Source organism: Rhinolophus sinicus, linkage group LG07, assembly GCF_036562045.2.
Source record: "Rhinolophus sinicus isolate RSC01 linkage group LG07, ASM3656204v1, whole genome shotgun sequence".
In the NCBI taxonomy this organism is placed as follows: domain Eukaryota; kingdom Metazoa; phylum Chordata; class Mammalia; order Chiroptera; family Rhinolophidae; genus Rhinolophus; species Rhinolophus sinicus.
The window spans coordinates 40,493,929-40,519,634 of record NC_133757.1 but is presented as its reverse complement, the minus strand read 5'-3'; the positions used below and the strand labels follow the sequence as shown (position 1 = coordinate 40,519,634).

The 25,706-nt window shown below is 37.0% G+C and overlaps 1 protein-coding gene across 24 annotated transcripts in view; it reads left to right on the top strand.

Annotated features, from left to right (window-relative positions):
• ANK3 (ankyrin 3) overlaps positions 1-25,706 on the top strand; it is a 591,144-nt gene that overhangs the window by 104,252 nt on the left and 461,186 nt on the right. The window contains exon 1 of one of the 24 annotated variants that reach the window (XM_074339454.1): positions 18,045-18,591. The exons of 22 other annotated variants lie outside the window; for them this stretch is intronic. In XM_074339454.1, the coding sequence (XP_074195555.1) occupies positions 18,529-18,591 (63 nt within the window). In that variant the 5' untranslated portion in view covers positions 18,045-18,528. Of the gene's footprint in view, positions 1-18,044; positions 18,592-25,706 lie in introns of those variants that run through there. One more of the 24 variants, XM_074339476.1, reaches the window with a different exon arrangement.

Here is a 25,706-nt window from a genome sequence, read left to right as displayed (position 1 = left end):
ATTTTAGGGTGCTACTCACCTGGTCTAAAAATCTGTAAAAGTACAATTGTTTTGATGTTTCTCTTTTCCAACATTTGGAGTCCTACTTTAGTGAAGAGAGATGCTAAGAATTTTAAGTGAACACATTTTAAACAGCTGTATTTCTTTAATCACGAAAATTCCACATTCAGAGTGAATACTTTGATATTTACTCTGATATTCACTCTTACATTAAAAGTCAACTTTTAATGTAAGTAGTTTTTTTCATAATTTACTCTTTTAAAAAACTTGGTTTCTTATATATCTGATTTAAGGTTTGGGTTTATACTCTCCTGATCTACTAGAACTCTAAATGAACAGTTAATTTAATGACTCTATTTTCTTATATTTAGGGGCTCCCTTTAGTGGTAGGAGTCCTAATAAGAGTTTTAAAGAATACATTTGGATAGCTTTATTTTTTAAAGGAAGAATTGCATATTTAGAGTGAATTTTTTAATACGATGTAGATTCATTTGTAACTCAATCTTTCTATAATTTACTGGTTTCAAATATGTTTGTATATTGGATTTGATTTAAATGAAACATGTTCCATATTCTGTTGACTTTATTTTAAGACCATTAGAGCATCCAATGGAAATATCTGTGGGTACTGCTCATCATTTTGTTCTAAAACCCTATCATATTTGGAGGATAGATAACCTGGAAAATTATTTTTGACACAATATAAAAATATGAGTTTGTCTAAATGGTCTCTACATTAAGCTAATCACCGTGAAAGAGTATATATAGATCTGTTTCCATGTTTGATTAGAACAAGTATTTTTGAGATATAAAATATTTCTCTAATGATCATAACAATGGATTTTGGGGAGCAGATTTTAATTTCAGTGTTGGTGTTTCATTATGTTGAGTGTTCAGTCATTTCACAGCTTGTTAAAGATCTATTTCAAGCATTGTTTTTCCTTCTGAACATTTTCCCACTATCTAATTATTAAGTGAACACACAGTATGTAGAACAAATTCACATGTGCAAAACTGACAATCCCAGAAGTGTTATATTCTTATTTGCATTACAGTCTTTTTTGTGTCGGGTAAAATTCATGTATTTCTCTCAAATTTCTCTTCTTTTCCTCACTGAGCTTCTTAGCAGGGATGCTGTACATAATATTGCAGGCATGCTGTTCGGAATATTAAAAAGGCTAAGAACCTCACACTGAAGAATTACGTGGAAAGAAAAGATTCAGCATGAACTGTCAATCTATCCTCTCTTGCCTTTTACTTTGACTTTCTTCTTGGCAATATCTTGGAGGAAATGTGGAGTACTTTACCTGCCATTAAAAAAAAAAAAAATTTCATCTTCCAAGGATTTGAGTTGACAGGGCCTATGCTTAATATCAAGATCTGAACATTTTATTTCTTTCTCTAGAACGTTCCAGTCTCTCAGACACCAGAGATTTTAGCGGGTCCTTACCTTGTTGGAAGTAGTAACCATCTGAAATATGCCATTAAGCCAGAATCAGTCTATGATTGCAATTATTACCTAAGAGGAACAATTACCATTCTCCGTAAAGTGATTGCAAAGAAACCAGAGAGCATGTATTTCCCAGGCAAAATCAAGGGCTAAGCTTCAAAGACCTCATGATAATGAGCCTATTGCTATGCCATTGTAGTCCAAACAAAGGTATACCTGGAATAAAAACAGGCTTGCTATGAATATTAAGTTTTCTACAGATAAAATACAGGCCACAACATGTTAAATATTTATAAAAAAATTATCTGTGTTGTGTACATATTACTTTTATAGGTGTGTGTCTGTGTCAGAAGAGGTGTATCTTTATCCTTATATATAAAATGCAAAAAGTATGATCGTGAAAAGTTAATAACATTGTTTTAGAAAATTTGTGATAATGATTGACTTAATAACATATTTTTGAAAAAAGAGACTAAAGAAAATCAGATGCATGTTGTCATCCAGTCTCTTAGAAGAAGTTAATAAAGACTCTAAGTGACAAACGGATTTATTTTTACAGAAAGCATCAAAAGACCAAGTACCATACATTAAATTATTAAATGTTGCCTAGTTTGATAGAAGGGAAAGCTGTAGTCAGGGGTTAGTCTTAGACTCTGTGGGTGTTTTTCCATGGCTGTAGCCCCCCGTTTTAACTATCTCCACATAGAAAGATTGAGAAGATTATAGGGAAAGAGACAGAAAGGGAGGTAGAAATCTTTATGTAGGTAGATGGGTAGGTTAGGGGGAGAGAGAGGGGAGAGAGGAGAAGAAACTGATTATTTGAGATTTTTCTCATGCTCCATATAAAATTAAAATAGGTAATTCCTTGATAGATTTGAGTTATGTAAATCTCCTCTATGGCTATTAGTCATTTACCCAATGCCATCCAGTATATAGGGAAGAAAGCCTCAATGGGACTTTATTTACATGTAACTAATCTCAATTTGTTTTTTTACAGCACACGGAAAATAGATATTGGTTCTAGGTCATCTATCTTTAATGTATAAATAAGTGCTTTCACTGTAATAGCTTTTGAGTAAAGGGTTACAGGCATTTGATTCATAGAAACCCATATAGACACCTTCATATTTTTCAATGTGTAGGTTTTATGTCAGCAGAAAAATGAAGAGATTAAAACTCGAGTGAGGAAAACCTGGAATTTACCACAGTTCCCGTGAACAAGAGTATTTTTCTTAGAATACTTTCATGAAAATTATCTTTACTACATATTTAATTTTCTTGTAGATAATCCAGCCAGGCTTAAAGATCCTGAAAGAAATGAATAAACATTGTTCGTACTTGTGGAAATACTGGGTCTTTTCAGAAAGCCATGGAAACCTAAAAAAAATATATTCATCATTTTTGTATCATTTTCTTTTTTCTGATTATGGATTAAATAATTTTATTTGCTACATGAAAAATATTTGGAGCTGCTATTTACACCTGCATTTCACATTTCTACAGTACCTTTAAGTACTTGATTCTCTTTATAGTGAGTTTTTAGAGATCAAGGCAAAACCTCCTGGGAAAGAAATTCAGGGATAATATTTTACAATAATTCGTATGTTTTGATGGGAACATATTTTTTCACTTTCTGGCTGCAGGATAGGCACAAAATATTTTAAAACGTAGGGGGAATAAATCATCATCAATGCCTTAGGTTTGTGGATACCTATGATGGTGAGAGCTAATTAATAAGTAAATAAAACTCCTTAAGATTAATTGTTGTGTTTACTTAAGTATCAATTATCTTCCTAGGCACTGCTGTGGCCCTTGGCGGCTCTAAAGATTTCGATGTTGTGTTGATCTCAGCAAAGACGTAGGGTCATCCCTACTGCTTGAGTAACAGAAATGCTAAGTAGGTTTTAAAGAGAGGGAAGCAAAGGGAAAAGAGCCCCTCATTTTCTTTCTACCCCTTCTCTCCACTAGGATCTGTGTCTTGGCAAACAGTGTTCGGGAGCATTTTCCCTGGGCCCATAGTGGAATGTTATCTTAAGCTATAGCTTCTTGTATCATTTGGGCATCAACAGCCCAGTGAGCCTACCAGAACAGTTGGAAGGAATGTGTCCGAGGGGAACACTCTCAAACGCTTATCTGTTTTGAAGTAGTTCAGTCCAAATTGTGAGCAACTCAGCTACTCAATTATTCACTCGAGTCCTTTTTAATTTCTGTGCCTTACTTCACATGTTGATTGAATATGGAGTGCACTCAAGCACCATAATGCTCAGTAATCTTTGGGCTTACCTTCTAGTACATAGCCCTATAAATTCTGTAACCTAAAATCATTTAGTATATCGTTCTTGTTTGCAAACCACAAACTGATTCTGGCCAACAGAAGCAGCAAAAGAGTCTATTGAAGGATATCAGATGGCTGCAGGATTTAAAGAAAGCTTGGAGAACAAAGGCTTGGAGTTAATGGCAGAAGTGGAGGAATGTGGGCAAGCTGAGTAAGATGGCTGAAGTCATGCCACAGAAAATGTCTGGCTAGGACTTTAGTACTGGAACTTGTCATGATCCCTGCTGGACATTACACCCGATCGCCACTTCTGTGAATACCCCGTTGCTCCCCCTATGCTTTGTGTCTCTTGCTCTCTGGCGCATGTGTTTTATGAGGCATTGAGGATAACTGCTGGGTCTTCAGGAACTCTCAGTATGATGCCATCAATGTCCTTAACTGTTGTGATATCCTGGAGCTTTGCAAGATGTCAGAGTTCTTGCAGACTAAGTGGTGGAATATGGCCAAAGAATAGGTGTGATCCAAAGGCAAGACACTGAAGGAGGCGTGAGAACCATCCTTATGAGCAGCCTGCTTCTGGTGTTTCTGCTTTGTGGAAGCCAGCCTTTGCAGTCAGTGGTGGCATAGTGGGTTCCAGGGGCTGAATGAACTTGTTCTGGTAAGCAGACCATGTCTGGAATGGCAGGTGGATGTCCATTCCTGACCTGATTAAGCATGATAATCACTGTTCGTCTTTAAGATCCTTTTGTGCTCTGCTGCACAAATTAGGAATCACTATGTCTGCATCTCTCAGGCCTTTCACGCTGTTGTTAATGTCTGCCATTCCTTCAGGGAATGGCATTACTTTGGTTATGATTTTGATCACAAGGAAAGCGCAAAGGGCTTCCACTTGGCCTTTCCTACGCAAATAGCCCCCTGTCTTCTCAATGGCCACCAAGACCTTTGAGGAAGGCTACACAGGAGATTCATGAACTGTATTTATTATGTTCCTAAGGATAGACGTAACATTTAATAATGTTGTTTATCACTTTCAAATTGACCTTAAAAATATAGTGAAATAGAACTACTAAACCTTAAATACTCAGTTCCCAATGATTTGGGTGAATTGACCGACATGTTCATTTATCTAGGCCAATCAGCTTTTCATGTAGTTCTTAACACAGGATCTACTGTCACTCTATCCAAGAAGAGGCTGGAAATGATAATCCTGCCTTCCCCTCTTCCAAATAGGTTGGTGGCAGTCACCTTTTGGGGAGGTGGTGCCTGCCATTCTTGGTGAATGAATAAGAAACAAGGAGTAAAGGAGATGGGAAACTGCCATGATGTTCTGTGGTTCATTTTTGAGTTGCATCTGCACAATAATGATTTATTATTTCTTTTGACTTATCAACATACTTCTAGAGGCTTAGATTTGAGACGCAGTATAGCATGTGGCTAAGAACTAGGCCTCACTGCCTGACTTCAAACACCAGTTCTGTTGCTTACTAGCTGTGTGACCTTACACACGTCATTTAACAAATCTAAACCCCGTTTCTGCATCTGTAAAATGGAAAGAATAGTGCATGTCTTAGAGGTTTGTTATGTGGGTGTAATCAGAAAATAAGTAACACATAGAGAGCATCCAATAATATTAGCTAATATAGTTTTAAAAGCTTACACATTTTTAAGTGTAGAAACAGAGTAATGCCAAATTTAAATGCTTTTAATCTTCCATATTAAATTATTTTTGCTGCTGATTTCCTTAAGAATTCATTTTTCCAGCATATATTTCTTAAATACCTACAATGAGCAAGGTGCCATGCTCATTTTTACATGACATGCTATCCTTGCCCTCTAGTTGCTAGTTGGCCATTGTTAGAAGACACAGAATAGTGGAGAGCTTTGTCAGTAAAATGCTGGGCACATAAAAGTTTTTCCTTGTTTTTTTTCCTCCTTATCTGGGTTCCATCCTATCCTAAGTTCTTCAAAGCACTAACACTTAGGCTGTGTAAAATCTTCAAACACTAAATCAGCATTGTTCAATTGAAATATAATATAAGTCTCAAATGTCACATATATAATTTTAAAATTTCCCGTAGCTGCATAAAGAAGTACAGTGAATGAGATGAAATTAATTTTAATAATGTATTTGATTTAATACATCCAGAGTAATATCATTTCAGTGTGTCATAAACATAAATATTTACTGATGAGAAATTTTACACCCTTTTTTCCTACTCAGTCTTTGGAGTGCAGTGTGTATATTACCATTACAGCTCATCTCTAGTCACACCCACCACAGTTCACATGTTCAATCGCCCCTCGTGGTTAGGGGCTAGTATAGTGGACAGGGCAGGGCTAAATTATGTTACTGGATTCTAAGAGTTAGCCACGATTTCTCCATTAAACAGTTTTGGACTATGGTCAGATCCTCACCTGGAAGGAGAAATACAGAAAGAATGAATTGAAGTTATCTAAAGTACTTTTTTAATATGTGCTTTTTATAAAGCTCATCCAGGGTATGCATAAAAAGAGTTTGTATCAAAGACCAGGTCAGCTATTTTCAGAAATGCAAGTAGCAGTTAACAAGTGCTAGGAAAGAGCTAAATTGTGGAAACTTAAAGGAAGGTTATACCTTTAGTTATTATTGGTTGGGAGTAAAATCAACAGCTATTTAGTGACGCTGAGAGGAAGCTGGTTGAAATAGTAAATTTAAAAAATGGATGTGATAAATTATCCATAATCATCAATGAAATCTTTTTCCATCAGAGATCTTTTAGTCAGAACATGGTATTTGTCAAAGGTAGAAATGACAGGATTTTATTTTCTTTTCTGAATGGTGGTGTCAATGACTTTTTTTCCTTTAAACCAGTTGTATGGTCTATTATAGAATGAAGTCATTGTGTGGAGATAGATAAAGACACTCTCTTCTTTATGCCATCTGTTGCCAGAGTTCATTATGCTTCATGCCATAGTCATTTGTGACTTCAGTTGTCATCGATATGGTTGATGGTCCAAGACAGTGTACCACCTGGAACATTAAAAAAAGTCTGTTGATAATTTGTTATAACAGTCCTATAGACCACAATTGTGTGATGCCATTACATATAGAAGCATAAATATTTAATTTACTAGGCATTTGAATTTTTGGATCAGAGACATTAAGGATTCACATGAGACGAATGTCATTTTTTATTTTGTCTGAACTTTTTTAATAGAAAAATTCATGTATATACAACATTATAGAGAATAGGATGATGAACATTGAAGTACCCGTTAGCCCAGCTTCAACAATCCTTAACTAATGGCTAATTTCTTTTTCATCTATAATTCTATCCTCAATTACCTGGATCCACAATGCCAGAATCATCAATAATCCATCAGTCATTTTAATATCTTCAACAAAATGCCATGTCATACCTAAAATTTAATAATTTTAACATTTTCAAATACCCAGGCAATGTTCACATTTCGACAAATTTTTTACAGTAAGATTGTTTGGATCAGGATATAGACAAGACATACATATTGCATTTGGTTCATAGGCTTAATCCATAGGCTTTCTCCTTACCTTTTCTCCCCCTTGTATATTTTTTGAGATAACCAGGTAATTTGTTTTGTAGAGTTTTTCAGTCTGAATTTTGCTGATTGCATCCCCATGATGTTGGTTATCATGTACTTCTATCCCCTGCATTTTTTATAAAATGGAGTTAAATCAGAAGTTCTGGCAAAATTCCGGCTTGATTTTTTGTGTAAGAATATTTCCTAGGTGCTATTATGTATTTTCACATGGAAGCACATATGTATCTTAATGTTATGCTTTGTCTCTTAATGTTAACATGGATGAATATGTTCATGTATCATCAGCCTCAGCCATCCATCCATTATAATTTTCTCCATCCACTTTTCACCTAATGGTTTTAGCAGCCATTGGTGATCATGGCTTTAACCCACCATTTCATAAGGGATTGCAAAATAGTGATATTCTAATTCTGTCATCTCTTCTTAATTTATTAGCTGGACTTCATACAAACACTTTTCTTTATCAGCAGCCTGGTTACTTTGAAGTGTAGTTTCTATAGCAGTGACAGTATTAATATTTAATTCTTTTCCTTTGTTTAGTAGTCTTCAGGTGAATTGGTTCCCTAACATATCCTCTAAAAGTAAATGTGTGTGTGTGTGTGTGTGTGTGTGTGTGTTTGGTATCATTATAATTCATAGATTTAAACATATTTGATATATTTCAATCCATTGTATTTATTACTCTTTGTGATGCCCTACTTCTGGCCAGTGGATGCCTCTTCAAGTTGGCACTGAGTCCTTCTAACATGACCCCAGTGGACGTCTTTGCTTTCTGTGGTATCATATTGTTCCAGGCTCATCTTACATTTCTCTGCCCCAGATTTTGAATCAGCTATTTCTCCAAGAAGTCTTGGTTCCTTTAAGGAATAAATGGTATTTAGAGAACATACCTGCACGCCTCAGGTTTTAAGCTTCAGAATTTTTTGTTCTGGAGTCTGTATTAGTTAGGAAAACTCTAGTGAAAGAAGCCCCAATGTCAGTGGCTTAATGCAATCCAAGTTTATCTTTACCTAATATATTGGCAGGCCGTCCTTCGTGCAGTGATTTGGGACACAGAATCTTTTTTTCTTATCATTCTATCAACCCATAGTGTCTTCTTTCAGTTTAGAGATGTAGAAAGGAAAAGTGGAAAGGCAAAGGCACTGCTTTTAACCACTGTGGCCTGGAAGTCATATACATCATTTCCACTCTCAATATGTTAGTGAGGCTTAGTTATATAAACCCTCCTCAAGGTAACATGGTGGTAAAGGTAGTCCCTGGCCAGGCAACTCTATACTGTAGCGGAACACACATCTGTGTTGAATGTCAAGCTGTATCTGCCAGACACCAACTCTTTTGCCATCCAAAATGATGTGCTCTCCCCACCTTCCTCCAAAGAGATAATTCAAAGTCTCTGTGACTGCATCTCGCTTGTTGTACATCGCATGTTCCCCTACCCTGAATAAATATGTATAGAGAGAAGATAACCACAATAAACAGTCCCGTTTGGAAAAGAGAAGAAAGAGGTAGAACACAGATCACTGACCATAGAAATTCTGGAATACTGTCAAGTATACAGTATGATGAAATCCCTCGATTAGACTTGAATTCTCCTTTCCGTGGCTGCAAGCAGTTCCCTGTTCATTGCTTTCGATGGGACCTTGCTTCTGCTCCCTGGAAGTGTTGTCCTTATCCATTTTCACACCTGTCCACATTTGAAGTAGTTACTGAAGATTGTGCCATCCTAGGGAGCTGTACGTTTTTTGCAGTTGACTTCCTGTTCCTGCAAGTTAGGAAGTAACTTTGGAGAGTCAAAGTTTTTGTTTGTTTGTGTATTTGTTTTTAAAACTCAAACTCTCTTAAGTTTTTTTTTTTTTTTTTTTTAAGAAGAGTCTCTGACTTTTTCAGCAATATGTACTACTCTTTCAAAACCTGGTAGGGTTATGATCTGTATTCTTCCTGTTAGTGCCATATGCCAGTAAATTCATCCAAAGGACTGTCAAGGTGTAACTGTCAAACATTGTTTTCTTTGCTTCTGAATTCCTTTGGCTATCTGTCTCATTTCGGAGTAGCTGTTAAGAGGAGTCACTGAAATAGTAGGAAGAAAACCGTGTTTTTAACTTAATCTTTGCCTCAAGGCTGAGTCTTAATGGGTCTGTCCCTCAAAGCCTTTCTCAGTCTTCTCTCTTATCCTTTGGGGTCTTGAGACACCTGGCTTTTCTATCCTTTCAAATTCCTAGATATCCGCACTTCCTCTATCCCACTCTTTATTCTCATAAATTTTACCTAAGCTCATCTCTTTCTTCCCAAACCTTGCTAAATGCTGCCAATAACAACCAACATGTGCAGAATATACAGGCACAGCAAACATGCAGTCTGCCTTTCAAGTTCCCATGCGTGAGATTTACCAACTGTTTTCCCACTGTATGCACCAAGGATCTCCAGGTTTCCAGTCTCCAGCATCAGTTTCCTTGCTGCCTGACTGCTGGGCCAATTTTAGATATTTGTTGTGGCAGCCCTTCACTGGAAGGTACTAATTTCTGTGTTCGTTAGGGTAATGCTGGCTGCTGTAATAGAGACTGTCACAGAATTAGAGAATCTTAGAACGAAAAAAGGACTTTAGAGAGCATGTAGTACATCCAAGTCCTCTTCGATTTAGGAATCAGAAACCAAGACAAGAAAGAGTTGAGGCTTGCTCAGAGCCACACAGTGACCTGGAGGCCGTACAGGGCCTTGGCCTCTTTAGCCCTTAGCTTGGCCTGGGACATCCTACAGGCTTAATGAACATTCTTCAGACTGAAGTGGGAATAAAGATGAACTCTACTAGGGTGTCACTGAGGCTCAGACAAAAAGAGAGGAAGGAAGGAAAATTCAGAAAACAATTGGAACTTCAGTAAAAATGCCTCAAGAAAGGTATAGATTAGAAGACCTATAGTACTTTGTTATGTATATTTTGTACATTTTCATGCTTTTAATCTTAATCAAAATGCTAAGGACTTTGGATGGTACACTTTTGAGACAGCAATTTTGATGTAGTCTTCATAATAAACCACTGAATACTTAGTTTAAAACCCAAACATAATTGACCCAACTGTTGTTCCCTTAGTCTGGTTTTCAATCTTCCTCTCACCATCTCTGAGCTTCTAGTGGTGCATAGAGGTTGGAGTGGGGGTCATAGTTGGGATGAGAGGGGCCAAGGTTAAGGAAAGAGATGGTTTGAGAAAATGAAAACCACCATCTTTATGTTTTGATGATGAGTGTGAAGGAGCCTGCTGAGATTTCCATGCTAATGCCCTCGTCCACAGCACATCAAAATGTAAAGACAGGACTGTAAATTTTAGATAGCATTGCATTTTTGGTGTAGGACAGTGTCCAGCATGCCACAGGGCTCCGTAATGCTCTCATTCATTAATTTAGGTGGTATTTATTCAGCACCTCTTCTGTACCAGGGCCTGGACTAGCATTTAGGATATACACACAACATGATGCAAGCATTGCGGCAGGAGCTTCTAGGCAACATAATTTGTTAAGCTTCAGCTTGTTGTACTGGACTGTAATACTGGGTGTAATGTTTTGGAAGGTAATAAAAGTTTGTGTAGATATAAACGTGACCCTCTTGAATACTCTTATCATCTCCCACAGAGATAGGAAGACAAGCTTGGAGGCAGTTTCTTTGGGAATTTTTTTGTACTGTTCAAGCCTGAAAAAGGCCTGATTGATGGGCTAGGCCACATCCGGTGAAGGTGTTCTGTTCACTTATCTGGGGATGTTTTCAGTTTCTGCATGAGCATATCTTTAGTTTCTAAGTCAAAGTCAGTATAAAAGTTGAATTTGCTTTTGGAAAATTTTTTGCAGACTGTTAAAACAATTGAAAAACAATGTCTGCATTCTGAGATTAATTATTTGGAGTGCTTTCTTCATAGCGTTGTAAGATATTGTAGTGAATAATCCCAGAGAATAAATAAATTCTCATGCAGAATCATACTCTAAAGGTGAATTGTGTCAAGCTAACCTTTATTTACATGAAAAATTCTTGTTCTTTAAAAATCTTTTATAGATGGGATTAGGAAGGAGCAGAATTTGGACATGTTTACTATTGAATGCTGTGTTTGAATTAACTAAAGATGGCATGCCAAAAAATGGTGTGTATTCTGGCTGTCATATGAATAGGACCTTTAGAAACTGGTTTAGATATGAGTTGTGGTTCCCTAATCATTTATTTATTTCTCATTTTGATTTAGACTAGAGTCTATGTGTTTTTTCAGTCCTCTGATTCTTAGGCCTAGAAAGAAATTCATCTTTACTGATTATCCTGATAGACTTAAGTACAGTCATGAAAATAAAAGTTACAAAGTAAGAAATGAAAGTGATGAGTAAACATGAAGAAATTCAACTTTTCTATCAAGCAGAGACATGCAAATTAACACCCAGCATAATAATATTTTTTTGTTTTTCAATTTGGCAAATGTTACAAAATTGATGTAACTTATGTTGGTGAAGATGTGAGTAAACACACATCTTTATAGACTGTTGAGGAATGTTTAGATTGATAATGAATGATAAACTCCAGAGGAATGTCATTCTTATTGCTTATCCTGACACGATTTTCGGTATCACATTACCATGTCTTAAGAGTATAAACTCTAAACCCTATAAAACTAGAGGTGTATTTTTGTGTCAAAGCATCAATATTAAAAATAATTTGCAGAGGATTGTGAAAGGATTGATATTGCCCTGGGCTCCCTCCCTTCGAGAGGAATTTGTATTCTCACTTATTTGGTTGGAGGAATATGGGTAGAGAGGACTATGACAGATCCAGACTACTGTGTGGCAACTGATACACACTTAGTTCATAGTTAAAGATATTCACTTAACTTACTTTCAACTAATCTGAGGATTCATCATGACACGATAAAAACATCATTGTCTGGAGCCTAGGCCTGGCTTTAATTGCAATATCGTCTTTGACCATGGGGCTAAATGAGGCAACATCCTGCTTTCACAGCTGTGTGCGTAGAAGAGAGGCAGGAGGCTCCTAGCGCAGTTTTCTTGACCTTCATTCCACAGACTCTCCACTTCACTAACCAATTCCTATTTCATTGTAGTTTCTCCTTTATTTTTAATGTTTACTGCTAGGACCGTCTCTCAAATCCATTCCTTCTCTGTTTCCATGAACAAATGATGTCAGGCATTGGCAGGAACAACCATTAAGCAAAACCAGATAACAGGTAGGAGGTAGTGCAGACATACTTGTCACTGTATCATGATGGTTTTAGTTAAGATGGCATTAACATTAGTGTAAAATTTTAAGATATGTGAGCTTGGCTTAAGTTAACGTTTTTAAAAATCTAATTTTTTTCTAATCCCTTTTATTTTAGTAGGTGGAAGAATAAGGTTAAGGGCCTCAGTATTACTATGTTGGTTGGAATGAGGCGAGTTGAGAAGCTGCTATTTTGGTGGATGTTGGATGAAAAAGGACACCAGTAGAGCTGTATCTGACCATCTTTTGCATAATATTTCCAAAACAATAAAAAACCCAGCAGAACCACTGACCCCATTTGGGTGTGAACCCAAACATAAGCGTCCATAGTTCTTAATCATTTTAATATTAGCATTGCTGGAGATTATCTTTTTACAAAGCAAGGGAATCTTTAGAATCTGTCACCATGGTTCTTTTACAGTCATTTAAGATTTCTATTGTTATTAAGTAAAATACATGGATTCAGGGAAGATCAAAGGAATGACTCATCAGGCTGTTGCCTCACAAAAGGATGTGTATCTGGCATGGAAATATCACCAGGCCTCTAAAGAGAATTGTTAGCCTAGTGAAAGAAAATTACCCTGCTCAGAAAATCACGCCGATGAACATGCAAAAGTTCACGGAAGAAAATAAACAAAAAGCACACCATCCATTTAGAGGCTATATCTTTTTGAAGATTCTGTCTCTCCCTGTTTCTCTAATCCACTTTGATTACATCATTACATTTTAATGGACACATGGCTGAATAATTAGGAAAGAAAGAACACCCAGAACAAAACAGGAAAATCTAGCTATGGACTTGCCTGAGGGTTCTGATGCATTGTCAGAAATGGAACTCGGTATCAAACCTGTAATTTCACAGATAATGTTGCTTAGAGCAACATAAGAAATTTTATTTTTAAAAAGTATTAATGAGTCGCACTGAAGGCCATTGGATATGGCAAAAATCATGTGGGTATTTGAGAATGTGCTGTAAATTGAGTGTCAATTCACGGTCTCATTTTACTTTACCTCATGTCCATACCTACCTGACTTTTGAGTTGCTCTAAGCAGATATGCCGATGATACTGTATGTCATTTTTCACTATGACGACTCAAGACTAGAAGCTTGTTTTCACTCACAGCAGAAATATCAAGACGTTGTATAAAACATAATGGCTTTGATACATAAAACTACATTATGATAGTTTTTGTATTTACACATCATCACTAGAAATAGGCTAGGAGTTGAGCGGCTCTGGCACATCACTTGCAGTAGTTGGCCAGCAGGAGAATGAAGCAGTGGTAGTGCTAACGGTGGGAGCAACCCATGGGCCACCCCAAATCTGTGGGATGAAGAGTGACTAGTTGGGCTTACGAAGCAACCACCCCTTTCCTGTCACATTCTTTCTCCTGTTTCCTTCTCTTCTCACATTCACACAAAACAGGGCAAGGAAAATACCAAAACCCCCCACAGTGACGGTTCCGTGAGATGCCCCCAATGAGCTCTAGTTATATTTTTTTCTAATTTAAGGTAAATGTGTAACCGTTGAAGACAAGTTTGCTTACCACTGAATATTATCTCAGACTTCACTGTGGGTTCACGTTCCCCTCTCTGGGAGATACTGTTGTGCTGGGAAGAAGCCCCTTCAGGAGAGCTGCTTCTGGTCCATCTCTGCTATTAACTGGCTGGGTGACCTCGGGGAAGCCCTGTCCAGGCCACAGGTGGATGAAGAGAGAACACCTCGTGTTTTACTCAGCTCTTAAAGAGATTTCCAGAAAAGTAGATTACTTGCCTGTAGTGTTGTCTTTAAATTTACAAGCATTTTAACCACTGAGGACGAATGAATGGTATCAGGGGAATGCTGTTAGTAAGATTTAGCGACTATTTTAGATTGCCAACGAGCAGTGTGACTTACAGTAAGTACATGATGTCCCAGCCTTAAAAATAAAATGAGTCTATTCATATAGGTATTTGTGTTGAATTTCAATGGAAAGTTGTTTTCTTTCACCTTTAATTTTGTACTTCAATTTTAGTCAAGAAATTATATTGTGTTAGTGTTTTCAAGTGAATTTTATGCAGCATATATTTTTAAAAATTTGCTTCCTAATAATTCTAGCCCAGTTATTTCTCCTATGGTAAGCTACTTTCATTTTAAAAATAGACCTGTTCTACGAGACTTAACTTGGCCCTGGTTGTTGTCCTCTTATGCGAGTTATTTAATTTAAAAATAGAACTGTCTCAGTAGATCTGTATCAACTAGTTTATGATTGTTTCTATCTGGAGAAAACTTGAATTAGGTAGTCAGTTCTGTGGAATCATGTTTGGGAGCATTATCATTCAGTTATATTTTCCTCTTTGGCATCCTGACAGAAGACAGTTTTGTTTCCAGGTTGATAGTTTCAGTGTATTCAGCTGATGTTTTTTCCTTAAGCTATATTTAATATCCTCAAGGGCTGGGGAAATTTTATAATTTGGATGAAAAAGAGATTCCCATTGAAAAGTAGTTAACATGTAACTTTTTTGAAACAAGCAATTAGCCCAAGACTGTTTTTAGATCAATCAAATTATTCTTTTACCCAGAGCAATTTTAATTTAAAAGTGCATTGGTACACCTTTGGACACATTAAAAACAATCAGTATTTCTGTGAATGCATATTTCTAGAGTACAAGTGTCTGAAACACCACTAAACAATGATAAGGAATAGTTTTTCTATTTATTAAGTCTAAATTGTTTTAATTTTCAACCTTTAAATGAAATTTGATGTCCAGTTGTACAAACTGAAAATATGTTTCATTTTGTTAGAAATTTAATTAATATTGATTTTCTGATATTTTAAGCCTTCAATTTTAACAAACTCTTTTGGCCTTATAAACTCCTAGAGATGTAATTATTTGTCCCTTCTAAAAAGTGTAGAATTTATAAAGTTACAGAAAATGAACATAAAACATGTTATACATCACATACTTTTATTATTAAAGTGTAGCTCAATATATTTCGTTACTTAAACATACAATTTGACATATTTTAAAATTAATTTTTCAAATTGTGCTATCAGATCCGATTATATAATGTGACAGTTTGAAATATAGTCAACCAGATTTATGAGTTCCTCATCAGTAAAACTAATTCCTCCCTAAAATGATCTTTTGTAGACTTTTGCCATGTAATCCGATCTTTGAAAGTCCTGGTTTTTCTTTTGTTTGTTTGTTTGTTTTTCCATCCAAGCAGCAGAGACCACTTTAGCTTGTAATATGAGCATTGTATACATAAGTAATACAGTAGTCAGGATCATGCTTTATCAAAGAAATGGGCAGACAATTGTCTTCAATCACAATCTCATTTTCTGTCAATTCCTGTTTACTTCACCAATTTCATAAACTTCTCATCAACTTAGACACACACTTTTATAGTTTTAAAAAGTTATTATAATGACATTTTCCCAAAACACATTCTTTGCCATGCACTTGGCAGACATTTTCTTGTTAGTTGTATTTTGTATACTCGTATTTTTAAATCTTTATTAATTGGCAAATTTTTACATGAATGGACTCAATTTCGTCTCAATTTCTGTACACCTTTGTTGTTGTTTTTTTTTGTTGTTGTTTTTTTTTTAAAGAGTCTGATACTCTGTGGATACTCAGTTAATAGTTGTTGAAAAAGACTTTCCTGGAAAGGTGATTCAATTTGGTAATTCTTTAGACACTAGGAACCAAAATGTCAAGATTACTGCAGGTGGATGCACTCTTTCTGGTGCTGGACTGGCGAATAATGCAAAAGATTTAAATAGTCTGACTTTAGTCCACCTGCTTACATCCTTTACCTGATATAGGATTTGTATAAAGCACCTACCTTATCCTTGTCCCTCAAAAGGTCCACAGCTAACAAACGCAGGCTTACTGGATTAAAGCAGATGAATGATAGAGGTGGTACAAGTACTGTTTGTTCCCCAGATTGCCCAGTGTTTTGAAGATGAGCAAGGGTTCAATCATGGTAGAAGTTGAAAAGCTTATTCTGCAACATTATGATTTTCTACCTTTTATTGTGAGATGAGATGTACATTGTGGAATAGCAGCAGAAAATGGGAATTGTCGATAGGTAGCTGTTTAAAGTCTGAACCGAAACTTGGAAGGTAGATGGGAGTTAGATACTTGACACCATTTTGAATTTCGGCCACCCCAGATTTACTGAGATAAATGTTACTGTAATTAAGTAGTGTGAAGCCTCACAGTGGAAAAGTTGCTCAAGTAGCTAACCCACCTTTGTAAAATCCAGGTGGCTCTTTGAAGAGTCATTCACACCCCAGTCCCTGGCCTGCTCGGAGTCTGTCCCTCATACTCAGGTCTTTCTGGGAGACTTGAGGTGTTAGGGAAAGGAATGTTGGTTGCATATGCTGTAAATACAAACTTCCTTTGTATGATAGGTAAAGAATAGGGAATATTTTAGCATAGACATCTGTCCTTTTGGTTCAACATTTTAGCATAATTTCTTCAAATCAGTGTTAAATCCTTTGATACACATCACTGAAAAATTAGCCCTTGTGATGTGCTTTTCCCTGTAAGACTGATTTATATTATTTTAATCCAATTTGTCCTGAATGCAAATGTTAATATTAAGTTTAGTCCAATACTTCCTGAACACAAATGTTAGAGGGAAGAAATAATATGATTTATTCCTGGCTTCTAGGCTCCCAAGGCTGGATCTGACACTGCTTTCCATTTTCTTCTTTCCTTTCCACTTGTTCCTCTCTTCCTTCTCTACACCTGTGTCAATTATCTGCTCAGATAAACCTGTTTTGATCTTAGTGGTGGCCTGCGGTAGTTCATAGAACTGTGATCAGTCCTAAATCTGAATATATCTGACATTCTTGAAAAGATGCTTAAATGACAGCTTCTGATCATAATTCAGTCATGTTTCAATGGATGGAAAGCACTGTGAGGGAATATCTAGCCAGGTGTGAAGGCCCCTCCCCCTCCCCATCCACACCCCATACACAGAAAACATCCTGAAGCCTGGGGCTCAGGATGGCATGAAGCATGGAGTGTGTAACTTGATCTGAGAGTGGCAATGCCCTAAACACGGTCGGGAAGCACAAAATGTTTCTGTCACATAGGTAGCAACTTTGCTTTTAGTATTTGCTGAATATTCTGGAGAGCTTCTGGTTGGTTGGTTGGTATATTCATGGAAGGAAACCAATGATTAAATATGAGTGATGGCAAATTGGGTATGGGGCCTTCTGTGATTAGCCCTTCATAAGAAATCTTTAGCTGAAAATTGGCAATTTGCCTATCCTCTTGCTTCTCACATAAAAAAACAAAAAGCAATCAGAGAGAAAGTGGAACCTTCGATTTCTCTAGTCATATAGTAGGGCTCTTTTATTGTTTGAATCGTTAAGTGTTCTTTTTTTTTTTTTTTTGTACCCACCAGTAACTTGATCTTTTATCACTCTCCGGACTGCCTCCTCCTCTGGTATGCCCTGATGTATTCAACACATGTGTTCACATGGGAGGCTCGCAGCACTGAGAGCAATTTACATTCGGCTTCCCAGCCTGTGAGAAGCAGCAAATCAGTCTCTGAGAAGGCTTCGGAGACTTGTCAGCAGTCTGTAGCTTATTTCTGTGTGTGTGAGGGTGTGTGTATGTCTCTCTCTTTCTCTCTCTCTCTCACCATTTATAGGCTGGAATCACTGTGGAGGAACAAGCAACAAAGTCTTGTCAAGATTTTATCTCAGGGTAATGATTAGTTAAAAATGAAAGAATAATAATACTGATTTTCCTTAGAAGAATAATTGACTGTTTGATGTAGAGAACACCCAGTTTCTTCCTGAGGAAAGCTGAACAGGGGCTACATTAGCAGCCGGAGGCTCTGACAGCAGCAGGGGCTGGATATAAGCAGCGGCTTGCTAAGGGAGCCCGTAAATGGACTTTGGTCTCAATGCTTTGACTCTTTGTCGTGGTTTTGGATGTTGGAATACGGGCGGTGATCTCCTATCTTTTGTCAACTCACCTGATTTAAAGGAAAGATGAGTGAAGAACCAAAAGAGAAAAATGCAAAACCTGCTCATAGGAAAAGGAAAGGAAAAAAGGTAAGAAATGAATAAGCAACATGTACTCTGTATTGTTCTCTGACTCTGGGAGGAAGTGATCTTCCGGCTGGATTGTTAAGAGACTGGATTTTAAGAAGCTGCTAGAATCAGAATGCTTTTGTTTTTCTGGTCTATTAATGGGTGTGTTTTGTGTTGAAGAAAAACATTACAACTCAAATACATTGCTAAAATATTTAAACAGTTAAATATAGTCATTTAGATTTCACTGAAGTGGTGTGTTTTTCATAGTGATATTTAGGATTATTAAGTAAACACATGTCCTAATTATGTGGGTGGGTGTGTTTTTTTTCCCCTTTAAATTTTCCAGAATGCTTGTTAATCAACAGGGTACAATTAGTAATGAATATTATTATGGTATAGATGTTTAGCTTTAACACATATTTTAGGCAAACTTAGGGAAACCTGTAGTTACACTTTAAAATTATAGCATGGAGGTGAACTCCATCTTAATTATTGATCAGCTTATGGCTGACAAATCTCAGATTTGCCATTGACTCTGCAGTTGTACAGCCATATCCCTAATTTGTTCATTCTAATTTATAAAATTAATTTTGTTTTCCATGTAAGTGGAAGAATCTTCAACATATAAATAGGTGATTATTATAAACCTGTAGATTCATTTTGGTTTTCTTGAATGTGTATGTCTTAAAATGTGCTCCTAACTTTTTAATACATTTTGAAATGGGGTTGCGGGGGAGGTAATTCCCTAGGTCTGGCATTTGCTTTTGATCCATTGTGGTTTATAAACTGGCTTCCACAGGGCGTGCCTCCAATGGAAAAGACAGTTGTGTATCTGTAACAAAGAAAACAAATCCCTAAAATTGGATTATATTTCATAGTTATTTAAGGAAAATGTGTACTATCTTTTGAAATCTATAATCAAAGTCTTCAGATATTATATTTTAATCACTAGAATTATTATATATAATTGTGACTTTAAAATGCTTCCCTGACCCAATGTAATGTATGCTCAGCCAATGGACACACACAAACTGGATGGCTGTAATAGGGAAGATAAAGCTTTCAACTACTCATTGAATGGTCAGGCATTTAAAAATATGTTCATAATCTGTGTGTTATTTATGAAGGAGTCATTTGAATACAGTGTTTTTGAAGGAGTTACTACCAGCAGACTGAGGACATGCCAACTTTCTAGGGCAGTGGTTCCCATCGTGCAGATGGTGAAGCTGTGCAGACTGGCCTTAAGTCAGCCTGGACTCCCTGCACATTGTCTCAGCAGGGGTTGTTGCATAGGTGCTCTTCTGATTTCCCAAGGGAGTAGGTCGCAGCTGCACAGCACAAACCATTTGTTTAATGGCTGGCGTCATGGTGCTGGTCTCAAGGAGAGCTGTCAGCTTTGCTCATGTTTATGAGATACGGCCTAAGTGTCTGACAGCCTCCACCATGATTCTGCACACAGAGTGTCACGGGGAGCCCAGACAGACATTATGAGCCACGGCAGTGCAATCCGGATTAAAGTGAGCAGTGGCCGGGTCGGTTGTAAATCACTGAGCTTTTATGTGGAACCCCTCAACATGGGCATTTTTTCCTCTCCTCTTTGAAATTTTGCCAGCTGTGTTCCAGTTTTCCTCATAGAAGGTTATCCTACTCAGAGAACAACCCTTGTCCCTACCATTCTACACTCTCCTAACTGCTGCCAGGGGTACTCTTTATGAAAGCCTTTATCACCACACTCTACCCCAGTACCTTCCAAACTCCCTACTGGGGCAGGCAGCCCAGTGAAATCCAAATTCCAAGCTCCAAATGCCTGACCACAGAGCTTGAGGCCCTTTGCAATCTAACCTGTACTCCCATCCCATGCTTTTTTCCCCTTCACCATTTACTTCACTCACATCTAACTCCATCCAAACTGGATTCTTGCCAGTCCGTGAATTAATCTATTGCTTCTGATGCCTGTTCTTTGTCCATGGAGTCAGCATTTCCATGCCAGCCTGCCTGGTGAAATTCTACTAATCTATGAAGATCCAACCCAGATCTTCCCCTCCCTTGAATCTAACCCGAGTTAGAATGAAGTCAGTCTTCTGGGTTGTCACAGCACCTTATTACCATCAGGACACTTGACGTATTCTGCTTCCTTGTCAGGTTGTCAGGTAACCGGTCTATCCCCTTGTCCACATTGAACCTGCTGGTATTCACATCAGGGGGTTCTCAGCGTGTTCCCTGTATGCAGTTGAGTCTCATTGAATTATCTGTACCATTTACTGACCGGTGTATTACCAATAATTTTCAGTGTTAGAGCAGATATGTATCAAGTAGGAGATATCTTTAAATGAATAGGGCTTTTCTCCCCATATTTTTTGGATAAGGGACACAGTATTTTTTGTTGGCTGTTAAATATACACACAGATCCCGATCTCTCTCTCTCTCTCTCTCTCTCTCTCTCTCTCTCTCTCTCTCTCTCTCTCTCTTCCATGTCCTTCTGAACCAAATATTTCATAAGGTCTCTGGGTGTTCCAGATAACCTACATTGCACCATTGGTGGGTGTGATCAAATGAAAGCATTTCAGGTGGGAAATATATGCAATGTGACAAATTCTGTTGCAACAAGCTCCCCAAATATTTTAAAGATTTCCTAGTTATTTATGGAATTATTTTGATATAAAATTTAGTGTAGAATTGTTTTGTGTAGGAATATATCTCAAAACTGCCCTAAAAATTGTGTGTTGGTGTTGAGTGTTTTCAGAACAGATCACATGTTTAGGGCATTTGGGTATAAAGTCTCTCTTGAGACTTTAATATTGGAGTCAGTGAGATAAATGTGAAAGAATCATTGTGTAATTCCTTTGTTAGCACATAGTAGTTTGTATTTTGCTCAGGAATATATAAGGTTTCAAAAGGATGGTAGGAAATGTTTTTTTTCCTAATAATTTCTATATCTTGTTTTGGACCGTGAAGAGGGTGTGTGTGTGTGTGTGTGTGTGTGTGTGTGTATCCACATCTTGTAGCTATTTATTTTTCCTTATGCTGGTTACCAGAGAAGGACTTACTAAAAGTCTGGAGACCTAAGTTCTAATCTAGTCCTGCTTCTAACTTGAAATCTTGTCTTTGAAAGAACAATCATAGTCTTTATAAAATGGGATCATATACCTGGTACTGCTACCAGGTAGTATAAAAAACTATGTATGATCGTATGAGAGTGAAATAAAAATCATCAGCAAGACCATATTTTTAAAAGGTTTTAAAATGTTGACTCCTAAACTCAAGGTGGTTGTCCCCATGGAATTTCAAACTTGCTGTAGAGTGGCTGATTCTCTAGTAGAAATGACAAATGAGGACATACTGTCCTCCTGATCTTATACCGCCAGAAATGCTTAGTTTAACTAGCCACTAAAGATTAAGTGTAAAGAGTGACATTTAATGATTTTATTCATTTAGCATCTGGATTACATAGTCGGGTTGCCATAACAGAATACCATAGACTGTGTGGCTTAAATAACAGAAATTAATTTCCAGTTCTGGAGGCTGGAAATTCAAGATTAGGGTGCTAGCAGGGTTGGACTCTGGTGAGAGCTCTTCCTGGCTTGTAGACAGCTGCCTTCTCATTCTGTGCTCTCATAGTTCTACCTTCGTGTGTGTAAGTTGAGAAACGGAGAAGGAGAAGGAGAAGAAGAGAGAGAGAGAGAGAGAGAGAGAGAGAGAGAGAGAGAGAGAGCGCTAACTCTTTCTCTTCTTATAAGGCCACTGATACTGTCGGATTAGGATCTCACCCTTATGACTTCATTTAACTCTAACCCCTAAAAGCCTTATCTTCAAATACAGTCACACTGGGTGTTAGGGCTTCAACATATGAGTTGGGAGCAGGATGCAATTCAATCCATAGGAGTATCTAAAGAAGGTACGTTGTCCAGGTTGCCAACCTAAATATGCTCAGTAAAACATGTGATGGTGATTGAAGTCCTTTCAATAAATTTAGTTATTTAGCAGATGATGCTGTGTAGCGGGGAGCCTTTCAGTTCCAGGACCCAAGCCAGTCATCAGCCAATTCATGCAAAAACAGTTGAGACTACCAAATGCAGGTGAATTCAAGTTCCATCACTGACAGAAAGGGGAGAGTAATAAATTCCATTTGAGGGTGATGTTAGGAAAGGATGCATACAGGAAGGCGTGCTTGAATTGATGTTAAAAGGATATGAGTTTCCCAAGTGTTCCCTAGAGCCTTCCAGGTAGAGAGTGTGGGATGAAAGAGAAAGGTTTGAAGCCGCCTAATGTGCTCAGGACATTGTTTCGTGTGGTTGGGGTGGAGAGTTACAGGGATGTGTTATTGCAAGACATGTGAATGGAGAAAAAGACAAGGACCGTCTCAAGGAGTTTGAACTAAAAAGGTCTCTTTTGTGTCCTGGTGTTCACCAAAAGGCTTTGAGCAGATGAGTGTTGAAGTTCAGATTTGCTTTTGAGAAAAACATCCCTAGTATTTGGTAGGAATGCTAGATCTTTATTTTACACCATCATTCCATCTGGTAGGAAATATGTGTCATATAGTTTCATTGCCAGTGATTACTGTGGACTTGGTCCCTTGAGTGTTTCATTCAGTGATTTTTTTAATTTATGTATTTATTTATTTATTTATTTATTTTTAAAGTGACAGATTAGGGGAAAAAAGCATAGATATTTAGAGCCTGCTGAGTAATGAGTCCCATTGCAATGAGTTTGCTTATTTTCTAGGGAACTTTAGTAAAGGTTTCTTCACTATTTCAGTTTAGTTGCCTTTTTCCTTTTAAGAATCCAAAATAAGTTACCTTATTTAAGTTAGTTTTTATAGTTTGCGTTTTTTCTGAGGGTGAACTTCACAACTTTCTCCTGCCCCCTCTCCCTCTCTCTCTTTTTCTTTCTTTTCTCCCATGTGATTGCCTTAATGTTGCGAGCTGTACTTGTTTTCTGTCTGATAAAGCTTCAGTTACGGAAATGCATATTAATTTTTAAGGGCGAGTCAAGAGAATGTCCATTTCTGATTTTCATTCAATATTCCTAAAGCTGCTGGAGTTTCATTGTTGGCTTCTCCTTTGGGTCTAGGTTCTTTGATGAGGTTGACTTGAATACACGATGCCCTCTTACAAGGTGGTAGTGTGCCAGCACACCTTGAACACAGGGCACATGTGTACCTCTAATATTCATTGGTGTGTTTGATCATCGCTCACTTTGTTCTCCAAGCAAATAACCTCTCAAAGTCTTTTGTTGATGAGTGGATTAGTTATTTGAGCTATGGTTCACTGAGTATGATCACGTGTCCAGTGCAGTATGACGTCTGAGGGGCTAAGGATACAGGCCAGGTCAAGTGGCTTTTATATCCTTTTCTGTTTCACTGGCAAAAGGTTTTTTTGTTGTTTGTTTTATAGCTAGTCTTATATAGCTAGAAATTTAAGAACGATTTTTTATTCTCTTATTTTTCTTCCCCTTGGTTGTTAACCTTTCTTTCACAAATGCTATCAGCTTCATAGTTAATAGGCACTTAAAATACTTAAATGTGTTGTGCAGCCATATCCTCGAAGCAGTAGTTTTGACTCCTCCTATAATTAATTTGTAGTGGTATTTTCTTGAACTGAACGTTGGAGCTTGCTCATTTAAGTATGCGTACTTCCATATTTTCTTTGCCCAATATATTTGTACATTTGGAACTTGCTTTTTGTTGGGCGGGATTGAATGGATTAGGAGAACCTGGGCGATTACTTTTTATTACAGAATTTCATAAAATAATAGACTCTCAATATACTACTACCTTTTAACAATCAAACTTAGTGAGGCAGATTTACCTGGAGATTATCTTCAAATTATTTGTTAGGAAGAGGGCAGAATAAACTTGACATAAATGTATTTTATATATAGAAGCCTTGGGCCACATGGCTTTCAAAGCGAGGCACTAATATTCCACCAGTTTAAAATCCCTTCTCTGTAATCCCCAAATCCAAAACGAAAAACTGAACATTTTTTCCTAACTTCTTTGGCGGCAAAATCTGACCTGACCTGAACTCATTTGGCAGCAAAACCTGTTCTGACCTTATGTGAAGCTATTTATAGTCTTATTTATCTTACTTCGTGTGAATATTCATATGTTTTGTTGCAGAAGTAAAAATTGTTTGCTTATGTGGTGCTGTCCTAACATGCTGCTGGGGATGTCCATAATATTGGTATATACCTATCTAAATCTGGAAAGTTCTGAATTCCAAGTCTTTTCTGGCTGCAAGGATTTCAGAAGATGGGTTGTGAATCTGTATTGAGTTCTGAGCTGGGTCCGATGATGAGCCAGTATGACTAAAGCTTAGCTTGGGGTGAGGGTGCTTGTTTTTATCCATAACAAATTCCAGATAAAGCGGTAATATGGGGGTGCTATATCAAAGGTCCCTAATGCAGTTTTCAGTCTGTAGGAAAAAACTATTTCCAGAAGCATTCTAGCAGATATCAGCGTGCTTGGTAATCTGAACATTTGGACAGGGTGGTTTTGAAGATGATATTTATCAAGCCTAGTTTTCTGTTTGTTTTTTTTAAGTAGTAACTGTAGCTTATCAAGAAAAAAAAAGATTCTAATGCATTACTTAGGAAATTCTTAAATTTTTGTTGTTCATGACCACTTGATGAGGTTATAAAAATTAATGCAGGTTATGAAAAAAATATATGGACTTCGGGGGAAATTATCGTTTGATTGAATCATTGTGCCTTCATTCCAAGAAAATAATGTTAATCATATGAAAGGTAATTCATTTCCCACAATTAGCACATGAAATTACTTTCTCTGTTATCTATCTTTAAAAAATCTTACTTACGGGTATATTTTTGTACAGCTTAATTTTTAAAACTTTTTATTCTGTTTTTCCTCTCTGTTACACAAAATTGCAGATATAAAGTAATTTATTACATGACTATGTTAATAGCTTAAAATCTGGAAGTTTCTTTCAATTTCTTATTCCTTTCTTACTTTTATTACTTTGGTCATTGAAATCCATTGGTCCTTCCTAGAGAAGTAAAAGGAATAAAGCATATTCAAAACATGCTGTCATATGATATCTCATTAATTTATTAAAGATACCAGTTGATAAACTGGTATTAACAGTGTCCTTAAGAAAAACAAAACTAAATCACAT